The sequence below is a fragment of the Engystomops pustulosus genome, chromosome 5 (assembly GCF_040894005.1).
Source record: "Engystomops pustulosus chromosome 5, aEngPut4.maternal, whole genome shotgun sequence".
Lineage (NCBI taxonomy): Eukaryota > Metazoa > Chordata > Amphibia > Anura > Leptodactylidae > Engystomops > Engystomops pustulosus.
The window spans coordinates 123,113,585-123,126,186 of record NC_092415.1 but is presented as its reverse complement, the minus strand read 5'-3'; the positions used below and the strand labels follow the sequence as shown (position 1 = coordinate 123,126,186).

The 12,602-nt window shown below is 40.9% G+C and overlaps 1 protein-coding gene across 10 annotated transcripts in view; it reads left to right on the top strand.

Moving 5' to 3' along the window:
- ZNF830 (zinc finger protein 830) overlaps nucleotides 1-12,602 on the top strand; it is a 1,461,156-nt gene that overhangs the window by 60,795 nt on the left and 1,387,759 nt on the right. For all 10 annotated transcript variants that reach the window (XR_011855817.1, XR_011855818.1, XR_011855820.1 and 7 more), the window contains exon 4: nucleotides 991-1,030. Coding sequence is in view for 6 of the 10 variants with exons in the window: in XM_072152932.1 (XP_072009033.1) it covers nucleotides 991-1,030 (40 nt within the window). In the remaining 4 variants the exon portion in view is untranslated. The remainder of the gene's footprint in view (nucleotides 1-990; nucleotides 1,031-12,602) is intronic.

Here is a 12,602-nt window from a genome sequence, read left to right as displayed (position 1 = left end):
TACATGGCAGGGAATAATAAATAACATCATGGGAAAGTAAAATTTGTTACGCACAAAATAAGCCCTCACACAGCTCTGTACACGGAAAAATGAAAAAGTTATGGATTTTTGAAGGTGGAGAGCGAGAAATAAGCAAAAAAAAACCTGCGTCCTTAAGGGGTTAAGGAACATTTTACGTATAAAGTTTCAAAGAGATTGGAAAGGTTTATCTATCAGAAACCTGCTTCAATCCCTTCAATATTTTGTCAAACTACCCCCTTATATTTTGCAAAAAAACTTTTAGGGTGTTTGTTAACCCTTTATGAAACATTAGAAACAAGCACCAGGTAACAGCTGCCAGGTGGGGTTAGCTGAGAAACTTAAGGGGTTAACAAGTATGTAGGGAAGTGTTTGCTGAGTTTTAACTGTGATGGGCACAAATCACTTCAGACCTCTATCTCCGATCTCCTGGCAGCAATGAGGAGATCTAAGCTGTTGAGGCAAGATACCTTCTTGATATCTTGTTAGCTATGACTGTCCATGACACTGCATGATGATATATAGATTGTCTAAATGCTTTAACGGCTGGTTAATTTAGACCACTTATCTCTTTTGTCTTTAAGAGGTTTAGTGAAAAGTTCCAGGCAGCTGCTAATAAAGCAAATAAAATTAGGGGATACATCAAGTGGGGCATAGATTCTTATAAGGCCAATGGAACTCTCGGCAGCAGGAGGTCATTATGGCAGATTTTTGTGCATGTTCAATAGAGGCCTGGATGCCTTTCTTGAGGGAAAAAATATCATAGGTTAAGGTGAAAACATCTGTTTATTTCTTATAAGTTGGACTTGGTGAACCTGCGTTTTTTAATATCATCTATATTATGATGCTCTGTGTGTGTGAATTATTAACAAATATAAATACTTGTGTTAATTGTTAGTCTCTTTTTTATGTTTTGTGTTCTCGTAAGTAAAGTAAATATTTGAAATTAATGTTTTTTTTTTTTCCATATAGATTCTGTAGAACAGTCTTCAGGCTCATCAACAGACTCAAAGTAAGGATTATCATGATTTATGGCACCTATAAATTATTGTCATTTTGTTGTAAGCTACATCTACAGAGTATATCTACCAAGCAAGTGGAGGCACAAAATGCAAAATACAATGCGTTTAAGAAAAAATGAATGAACTTTATTAATTGCAGTGCATATTAAAACATGTCCATAAAAATGGGGAATGGTTACAGGAGAGACAGAAGTTTACATGAGCCAGGAACTACAGTGTACAGACCATCCATTTACAATAAAGGGTGTTGTGGCTCCTACCACGTACAGTGTTATAACATCCTATAAGCCCAACCGATACACAGTAAAATCAACCCAGTTGCTGTAGTCACACCAGCTGTTGGAGTGCCTGCGACCATAGTTACCTTGCGTATAAAGTGCCCAATGCGCGTTTCAACCCGCCGGTCTTTCTCAACCCTTTCTCAACTCCTTTCCTATCTCCATGGAGGCTGCTGTGATTTCTTGTAATCACATACATGGGGTACAGTTTGCTATTCTTAGAAGGCTAAAGGACCTGCGATGATGTCACTGGGCACATGTCATGAATGTAACATAAGGCACCGTTTAAAAAAAAGGACACAATATTTCCCATCTGTACCTGGAGCTTTATATGTCTGTGGTTGAATATTAGCAGACAGTCCCTAAGTACATGGATGCAGGGGAGTGATTTGAAGAGACACAGAGCTGTCAGTCAAAATAATGGAACATGCTTCACTGCCATCCTGAGAGAGAGCGAGAGAACAAGAGAGGAGTGTTACAAACACCAGACATGACTCAGAAAAGCTAATTTGCATATCAGTAAAACGTCTGTAATCAAGGTACAGTGCCTCACTGGCAGCTAATTTTAGGTGATATGGTAGGTCTTGTCACCCCTTATAAGCAGGCAATTGTTACTCAGGGTTGTCAAAATCTGGTGACTGGTCCTCTTCAAAGTGAAGCGTACATGTGCTTGTATGCTCTAGAGCATTGATGTAAGGGGGGGGGGGGGGAGAGCGGGAGTGCCAGAGAAGACGGATGACTTTTTTGGGGTCCACCTTCCCCTAAGCACATGTAGTAGCTATAGCAAGAAAAGTTGATTGTTCCAAGCCTATTAATTTTATAACATTGCATCTTGACTACATCCCATACTCGTTCAAGTTCCCAAAGTAGGCTGGTCACCCATGATAGACAAATGCAAGAGAGAACAGGATAATGCAGATAATTTCCATGGGTAATTGCTTTAACACTTCAAGTTGAATTGCTAGCAAGTTCAGCACTGAATAGGGTAAAGATCTAATCCGTCATACAGTGTCTGAAAATTTGGCTTCAAAGCCCACTCTGCAGTAAACATACCTCTCAATAGCAGAAAGAATCAAAAGGAGGAGTAGTAGCTGAGCCTCTCAAGCTGTATTAGTCTGATATGAGGTATTGGCGGCCAAAGACCATGCCAGATAATGGTTAGAGGGGGGCAGAAATGATAAGTAGAAATATCAAAAGAGGCATATAGGACAACAATCTATCCCAACACAGACAAAGGACTATTTGTTGGGAATCAAATAACAACAATCTTTATTGTAAATTATTTACAGCAATCAAGACACATAATATTAAAAACGTATAAAATATTCCACAAGACACAAAAGAGTGTGGTGGTGGTCCAAAAAGTCAATCAATGTAAATGCATCTCCACTATAATGGCCCAAATGTATATGCCAAAATATCTACAAATTCAAATTACCCACCCGGGCGTGACATGATGAAAAACTACAGGAGAGAGGCTTGACCACCACCACAGCACCCCCTGTGTCTGTGTTGGGATAGATTGTTGTCCTATATGCCTCTTTTGGTATTTCTATTGTGGTTTTGGTGTTAGGATCTATACAGGAATAGGGTCATCTGATTGGTACTCATCAGAAATGATAAGTAGCCAGTCCTTACTCTAGTAGAGGTGTAGTGAGCTCCGATGCCCAGGGATGACTGCGTCCCCGACGCACGCTTTGACACCTACTGAGCCTTTACCGGCATGACGCCACCCCCAGACGAAGGGTCATCTATAAAGAAAATATTGGACTATTGAACACTATTGATGTCATGTGACCGCGGTGGGTTGACTTGCGCTATCACGTGATTGCAATGTATTTGCGCATGCACAATTGGGACAGTTCTGCCCTAGGACCCGTACGGATGTTAAATCAAAGCTTGGTGCGTGCGCAGTGGGTCACCGCAGTAGATCACTGCAGGAGACGGCTCGTATGATAAGGTATTCGCATAGGGAAAAAGAGGGAGACTGCACACTCAATCTGTATTTTGCATCAAATTTTCGGTAAGGTTTATTTGGATTTTAAACATTGCAAAAGATAAGATATATAAGTAATAAAGGGGTATAATGATATGTGTAAATGCGTACTTACTAATTTTACCTGACCCAATGACCGCTATACGAGCAACTTATACATGGTGACATGTGCAGTAGTCACATAATTGCGCAAAAAATATTGCTCACATAATAAAGATAAAGTGCCATAGTGCAAGGAACATGTAGGTATGCCATACTTATAACTGATGCATATATAATCGGAAACACCAAAGCAGAATATACAAAAGAGCTCTAATGGTATACAATTAAGAGATTTTTTTATTTTTCTTTCCTCTTTTGCATATAAATGATAACAAACATTACTAGAAAGTAATCATAAAAAATATGAAACAATGCAAAAAATTTAATATTTTCGACGTTGTTATCCTAAAATAAATTATGAAATAAAAATTATGAAATTATGAAATATATTTTAGAGTCGATAGTGATGCATATGATTTGCTATAACCTAATGTGACAAGTGGGGGTGACAAGTGCAAAATAATTAAAGAAATAGAGAGAGAAAAGGTGATATGAAGAATGGTGAAAAGGTGAATGGAAAAATATTAGTTAGCATATAAAATTACAACCAAATTGCATGAATAATGGCTGTATAACATCCTACACAGCAATGGAAAAATAGTATTAGTTAACATATAATCTTGCAGCCAAATTACACTCACCGGCTCACTTTATTAGTTACACCTGTCCAACTGCTCGTTAACACTTAATTTCTAATCAGCCAATCACATGGCGGCAACTCAGTGCATTTAGGCATGTAGACATGGTCAAGACAATCTCCTGCAGTTCAAACCGAGCATCAGTATGGGGAAGAAAGGTGATTTGAGTGCCTTTGAACGTGGCATGGTTGTTGGTGCCAGAAGGGCTGGTCTGAGTATTTCAGAAACTGCTGATCTACTGGGATTTTTACGCACAACCATCTCTAGGGTTTACAGAGAATGGTCCGAAAAAGAAAAAACATCCAGTGAGCGGCAGTTCTGTGGGCGGAAATGCCTTGTTGATGCCAGAGGTCAGAGGAGAATGGGCAGACTGGTTCGAGCTGATAAAGGCAACAGTGACTCAAATTGCCACCCGTTACAACCCAGGTAGGCAGAAGAGCATCTCTGAACGCACAGTACGTTGAACTTTGAGGCAGATGGGCTACAGCAGCAGAAGACCACACCGGGTGCCACTCCTTTCAGCTAAGAACAGGAAACTGAGACTACAATTTGCACAAGCTCATCGAAATTGGACAGTAGAAGATTGGAAAAATGTTGCCTGGTCTGATGAGTCTCGATTTCTGCTGCGACATTCGGATGGTAGGGTCATAATTTGGCCTCAACAACATGAAAGCATGGATCCATCCTGCCTTGTATCAACGGTTCAGGCTGGTGGTGGTGGTGTCATGGTGTGGGGAATATTTTCTTGGCACTAATTGGGCCCCATGGTACCAATTGAGCATCGTTGCAATGCCACAGCCTATCTGAGTATTGTTGCTGACCATGTCCATCCCTTTATGACCAAAATGTACCCAACATCTGATGGCTACTTTCAGCAGGGTAATGCGCCATGTCATAAAGCTGGAATCATCTCAGACTGGTTTCTTGAACATGACAATGAGGTCACTGTACTCAAATGGCCTTCACAGTCACCAGATCTCAATCCAGTAGAGCATCTTTGGGATGTGGTGGAACGGGAGATTCGCATCATGGATGTGCAGCCAACAAATCTGCGGCAACTGTGTGATGCCATCATGTCAATATGGACCAAAATCTCTGAGGAATGCTTCCAGCACCTTGTTGAATCTATGCCACGAAGAATTGAGGCAGTTCTGAAGGCAAAAGGGGGTCCAACCCGTTACTAGCATGGTGTACCTAATAAAGTGGCCGGTGAGTGTATATTGCATGAATAATGCTTGTATAGCTTCCTGCACAGCAATATGTAATCAGAGGGGCTGATATCGCCATATTCTAAACAAGTTACCGACAAAAGAAACTAAGTGTCTGATGTGGCAATAGCGGTCTCATATCTTTACCTAGGATATTACAATGGTATGAATCTAGAGTCTATTTGGACAAAACATACAAGGTTATGTTGAATGCCGAAGAAATCTTCGTCAGGGAACAGGTAAAACCTCCGCTATTGCTGTGTTACCTATACACGATGCATTCAATCATATCGCAGGCAATGTATACTCGATACAGGGTCAACCAGTGCCGATGTCTTCAAGAACTTTTCTGTTGTGTTGATTTAAGTCATTGTTTCCCTGTTCTTGCTGTTGCATAAAAAGAAAATGTTGTTTGCACGCGAACACTGCTGGATACCGCCAAGGAACCAATGTACATATTTTTAAAAAGTTATGAAAGTTTGACAAACAACAGTTAGAAAACACTTAAAAACTGGTGTTAACAGACGTGCAGTGCGCGCATGACACAGAGAAATCAGATATGAGGTAAATGTTGGGGTGTACAAAAAAGGAGGCGTGGTGGCTCACTGGCGAAAAGAGGTGAAACCTAGTTTCATTAAGGCCTTTAGTGTGTCCAGGGTCCAGATCCAATGTGCTTCGCACTGGGCTAGCCTTTTCTGGATTTGACCACCTCTGATGCCCAGAACAATTTACTTTTAATAAGCTGGGATCAGAGTTGTGTTTATCCCTGAAGTGCAACGCTACAGGTTTTCCTTCTGGGTCAAAGTTTACATCCTCAGTGGCCTTGATGTGTCTCATATGTTCTGTAATGCGGACGTTCATTGCCCGTACTGTGAACCCTATGTATGTCATTTTGCATGGACATGTTGCATAATATATGACTGCCTTAGTGCTGCATGTGATGTTGTGAGTAATCTTGTACTTTCCTTGCTACCTGTTGAATTTGTAAATGAGTCAGTATGCTCTACATTAGGGCATGCAACACATTTTGTCACATGGTTTGCATCCCCATGGGGGTGGGTCTACCCAGAAAATGGTCTTTTGGTTTTCCCGACTCCTCATAATGGCTCCTCACTAGGAGGTCGCGCAGGTTCTTACCCTACGGGCAGTTACCGTGGGGTATGATGCAATGCATTTACCCACAGTAGGGTCACATTGTAAGCTCGGCCAATATTTCTCGAGGACGCACCGCATTTTCCGCCATTGGGAGTGATAGTTGGTAATAAATCTCACCTCACCCCTGCAGACAGGCGATACGCGTGGGGACTCTGCTCCACCGGCTCCCTTTTCTACCTTGTTATGAATTCCAGGTAATTACCGTTCCTATTTATTTGCCTGTATTCTTGTAATCTGTCGGCCTAGCCTTGATTAATATATTAGAATTTCCTAAGACTATGCTATAATTGAAATGTCCTATTCATAGGCCGAACATGTATTAGGCTCTTTACAAATAGTTGGAATTGTAGACTCTATGTGCTATTGTGCTTTTCACTAAGGGAGACCGGTGGTTTTTTGTATATGCACATGAGATGCATTTTTAAATGTTTTTAATTTCTATTGAATTTAATAAAGTATTTGTTCTACATACATTCCGACTTGTTGTTTGGTTTGATAAATCTCACCTGGTTGGATGTTGTTTGCTTGATTTTAGGTACGAAAAGATCTTGGCGTGATGTTCTCTTCGCCTGCCAGTAGGCCTCTTTGATCGCCCTTTTGCTTTACCCACGTTACAGGATCGGTGGCTTGTCTTTCAACATCCTGTTCAGTTGAACAGATCCTTTTAATGCTAAGGAATTGACCAATGGGAATTTCTTGAATCATTTGTTTAGGATGGGATGATGTTGCGTGTAGTAATGCATTGACTGAGGTTTGTTTCCTGTATACATCAGTCTGCAAAAAGCCATGCGGATCTCTCCTAATAACCACATCCAAAAAAGAGACACTCATTTTATCTGCGTTGTACGTGAGTTTAACGTTATACGGATTGTTATTCAAATTATCAAAGAACACTTGTAAATCGCTTAGGTCGCCCCTATATATTATCAGGATGTCGTCAATGTACCGGGCCCAGAAAGGCACCCAGCCCATGGCGACATCCCGATCATCTCTCATTAGGTCCCTCTCCCACAGCCCAAGGAAAAAATTGGCATACGAGGGTGCACATGATGCCACTATTGCCGTACCCTGGAGCTGCAGGTAGAAGGACCCATTGAACACAAAAAAATTGTGGATGAGGACGAACTCCAACAATTGCAGTAAAAACGATTAAAAATTATGTGTAAGGTTTTCCATTGACAAGAAATAACGCATGGCCTTGAGGCCTTCTTGGTGTCTAATACTGGTATAAAGGGACTCCTCATGGCAGGTGACCTCAATGTGGAGCCCATCGATTTATTTTTTTAATTTTTTTTGTGCAATAAATCCATGTTGTCTCGTGTATATGAGGGCAAAGAATCTCCATGATCCATGAATTTACTTACGTTTTCAGTAAGACTTCCTCTCCCCGTTCTAATTGGGCGTCCTGATGGAACTTTAATTAGTGTAATTACCTACACTAGTGAGTTGATAAATCAATTATATGTATTGATGTTTTTGCGCAATTATGCAAATATTGCACACGGCACTTTAATTATAAGTTGCTCATATAGCGGTCATTGTGTCAGGTAAAATTAGTAAGTATGCATTTTTACATATTATTATACCCCCTTATTACTGTTTATCTTATCTATCCTTTGCAATGTTTAAAATCCAAATATACCTTACCGAATATTTGCAGCAGTGTTTGTTATCGCTATCAGAGGTTTCCGATAGTGCTAGCAGTGTAACACTGCTGCGCTAGTTTTAGCACTAGTAAGCAGCTCCTTTTGCCAGTTTTTAAGGTGACAGGTCCTCTTTAAGGCTCAGCACAATTTTTTGTATTCTGACTTGCGACAGCATTTTTTAACATTTTGGGGTTGGTATCCCATATTATTAAAAATTTAGGAACTTTTTTTTGAGGGAAGGAGTAGAAAAGCATCTGCACTGGACTTTTTTTTTTTTTTTTTGTGTGTGTGTGCACCGTATAGCCTAATAATCATGTTATCTTTATTCTATGGGTCGATACGATTATGTTTTACTAAATTTGCCAAATAGATTTTCACTCAAATTAGAATTTTATCATTATTCATTGCCGTCTTCCAAGTGGCAAAACATCTTTACTTTTTTGGCCAGGGAGCTGGTTGACGACTTGTTTTTTGCTGGAAATGTACTTTGCAACAATATCATTCTGGAGTACATATGTTTTTTTTGATCGCTTATTGCATTTTTTCTGGGATTAAATGGGTAAAAAATCATAATTTGTGGCGGGTTTTCCCTTTTTTTTTTAATAGCGTTCATTGCGCGGGTTTAATAATTATTTACTTTTAATCTACAGGTTGTTACAGAGGTAGTGATATTATAACCGTGGGGTTTGTGTTATGATTTAGACTTTATTTGTGTTTTGTGTTATGTCTCTTTATATGTTATGGGGATTATAGGCATTTTTATTGATTTATTACTTTTTTTACTTTTTTAGTATTTCCACCATGGGACACGAACAAGCAATCATCTGATTGCTTGTTCATGATAATACTCTGCAATACTGTTTTGCAGGGTATTAGCAGTGTCAGCCTATGCACATGCAGGAGGGGCTGATCGTGGGGGAAAGACCCCCAGTTTAAATGCTGCGGTCATGCTGACCATGGCATTTAACGGCTTAAACACCCGCGATCGGAGCCCACTCCGACTGCGGTGGTTAAACTGGGATGTCAGCTACTGGCTGCAGCTGACATCCACTGTATCCCGTTTCCTGACCTCTCAGATCTCGAGCTGGGCTGGCATCAGCTCTGTGTCTGATAAATTGGATATATCTGTGAATTCAATAATAACACTCTATCAATTCCCCTGGCTGCCAAATAAATGATGCATCAAATACTACTGATTATGTATGAGGTCACATTCAGATGCCTGGCACACAAGGCTATAAAAATGTTAAGGTGTAACAAAGCCTAGTGCACAGTAAATCAAACCCATCTATACCAGTAAATGGCAGAGCATCCAAAACACCCAGGGGGCGAAAAGTAAAGTGTCGAAGTGAGTGTTTTCTTCAGCTCTGCCTTCTGCTGACCGTCAAACGCCTATATCTCCTGAACCCTTGCACCTAGAAACAAAATTCTGGTATCATATTAAACAAGAGAGTCTCCCGCATTTTGCAGCATGTCATGTCATTATTATGTCATGCTTCTGGCGTGCCAGCAGCAGCGGGTGCCAGCTGTTTGATCCTCCGCTGTTTGATCCTCTGCTGGGGTCCAATCCTCTGCTGGCAGCCTGGGGCCTGGCAGTGTCCCGGGGCTGAGCGGCTTCTTCTGGGAGCCGCATGCATGCTCAGTGTGTTACATAACTGCCTGGACCTGACTACGAGACTGTCTCCTGCTTAAGTACCTCGATCTCGTCTGCCATCGCGGGCTAGTCGCACCTGTGGAACGACGGGGTACCCTGCCGCAGCAAATCCATCCTGCTTTGCGGTGGGCTCTGGTGAAGACCAGGTGCCACTTAGACTCTGGTCCCAGGTGTCGGCTAGTACCATCTCCCGCGGTGGTCCAGTGGATCCATGCATCCTGAATCCTGACACCCAACATGTAAAAATAAGCCCAGCTTATCTCTCTTTTTCTTCCCTAAAATTGTAAAAATTTATATTAAAAAACGATACTACGATTACGGTGATACATCATTTATAATCTATAAAACAAACATAATGGGGCACATTTATCAACCTGTCTGAAAGTCAGCAATATTCTTAGTTGCACAGGTGGTGCTGAGCAGAGCTTTACAGAGTGTAATTAGACAGCTCTTATTAACCCCACTAGACTTGAGGAGCGGAGAAGGGAGAATCGGTAATGAACTGCATCTCCCTTCTCCCGAGGGTCTCTGGGTGTCTCTGACACTCTGAGACACCTTCCTGCTAGCTCAGTGGCAGTAAACAACTGCAACAATGTCTAAAGGCCTTGCTGCAGACTCGGGACCTGCCCCTGCTAATGTCTAAAGTCAGCGAGTGGTCCGAAATGAGTTGTGCTACATTGCCACAACCGTAGGGAGACGTATGTATGGCCGCAAGTATGTTCCCCGTGTTATGGTGCCGTGTGCCATGCATCGCAATGGAGAGGGGAGGGGGGTCACCACTCCTCCTTTCCATAGTTGCGAACTTATGCCTGCCTGGCAATTTCCCGGCGGGCATATGTTCTTGTGAATGTAGCCATCAAAGTTCCAGTTCCTTCATTTTTTTTGATGCTTCTGGCATTAGTGTACATACAGTTTATATGGTTTTCTTATTCCTTTGATTATTATTCCCTGATCTTATCCCAGTCCCCCTTCCTCCCCCCATGCACTCGGACTCTTTCCAATTCTCTATCGACACGGTCTTTCTGCTCTGTTTATAGCTTAAGGGTACAGTCACATGTTGCAGTTAAAACTGCATCACAATCAGCTTTCAGGTGGTTTTAGGTGCAGAAAGACATCAACTGAACGGGTGAATGAGATTTGTGGAGTTGGTTTCCCCTTCAAAATCAAATTCATTCGTTCAGTTAACCCTTTCAGTTAACCCTTCCCGCCGCAACCCTTTTTAGTTTTTTCATTTTTCACTCCACACCTTCAAAAATCTAGAACTTTTTTTATTTTTCCATGTACAGAGCTGTATTATGGCTAATTTTCTACGTAACAAATTGCACTTCACAAATGGTGGTATTTAATATTCCATGCTGTGTACTGGGAAGCAGGAAAAAAATTCCAAATGCAGTGAAATTGGTAAAAAACGCATTTGCATCATATTCTTGTGGGCTTAGATTTTACGGATTTTACCGTATGCCCCAAATTACATATCTATTTTATTTTTTGGGTCCGTGCGATTACGGGGATACCAAATTTGTATAGGTTTTAGAATGTTTTCATACATTTACACAAATAAAAACCTCCTGTACAAATTTTTTTTTTTTAGGATTTTGCCTTCTTCTGGCAAAAATACTACATTATGGCAGTATATAAGGATTTTCTTCCTCATTCATTACAATGTGCTGATAGCACATTGTAGTGAATGAATTAACACAAAGCAGCCTCGGGTCTTCGGAAGACCCCAGGCTGTCATGGTGGTGGATCGCCGCTCCCCGACACCCATGTGCCGCCATCTTATTGAAGCAGCTGGCGGCGATCACGGGTGTTACCGGTAAGCCTTTGCTGCAATATGCATATTGCAGAAAAATATGCCCTCTCCAAAACTGGCTTTGGAGAGGGCTCAGCCATGCACCAGCTCCCGGCATGTGACGTAGTATTACGTCACATATTTGTAAGAGTTTTGAAAATGTCTTTCATCTGTTAAATTGACAAAACTACACCTAAGACCACCTGAAAGTTGATTGTGATGCAGTTTTTACTGCAACATGTGACTGCACCCTAAGGGTGCGGCACTGGTGGCATATTAAACAGGTTTTTCGCCCGTTTTTAAGAGGTCTGTCAAAAATGTAAGCGTTAAAAAACGCATTTGTTTTTGACCAGTTTGAATTAAGAAAATTGGTGAAACCTGTCAAAAACGCATGCGTTTTTTAACGGACTGCTTAAAAAATGGCCAAAAAGGCTATAAATTCGTTTTTTTGCTATTGGGGCCATGTGATGGCATATTTTTCACTCAGTGGGATGCTTTTTCCAGTGTTACCATTTTGAGAAATATATATATTTTTTTGAGGGCGGGAGTAGAAAAGCATGAATTCTGTACTGGATTTTTACTTTTTATGGTGTTCACTGTATAGCGCAATAATCATGGGTCAGTATAAGCAAAGCAAGATGCCATCAAAATTAAAACTTAACTTTTAATAAATAGTTTATCATAAAAAATCTACAGACCAATATACAAGTTATCAAAAATACCCAGTATTATAGGCACAAATTTTGTGTCCCTCTTCCCCAAGAAGCACAATCACAATTATGCATGAACAGAGACAGATACTTTAAGGGATATAAGAAGAAAGCAGGTTTGGTCTCACCAGTCTTCATACGAATGGATCAGATTCTCAGGTGGTCCTGAAGGGAGGTGTTACAGTACCTGTTGTTGCCCTCTTCGGAATCCTAACCCAATTGTTAATGACTCCCAGCTAGAGGTTGCACTAACATTTTTCCAGAAGGGAAATAATACTCCTCCTCTTACTATTTTTGAGGAGTATTTTTAGCTGAGGAGGAGTATGAAATTTTCAGTAATAAAAATATTATAAATCATTGCTGTATATAATGTTAATAGACGC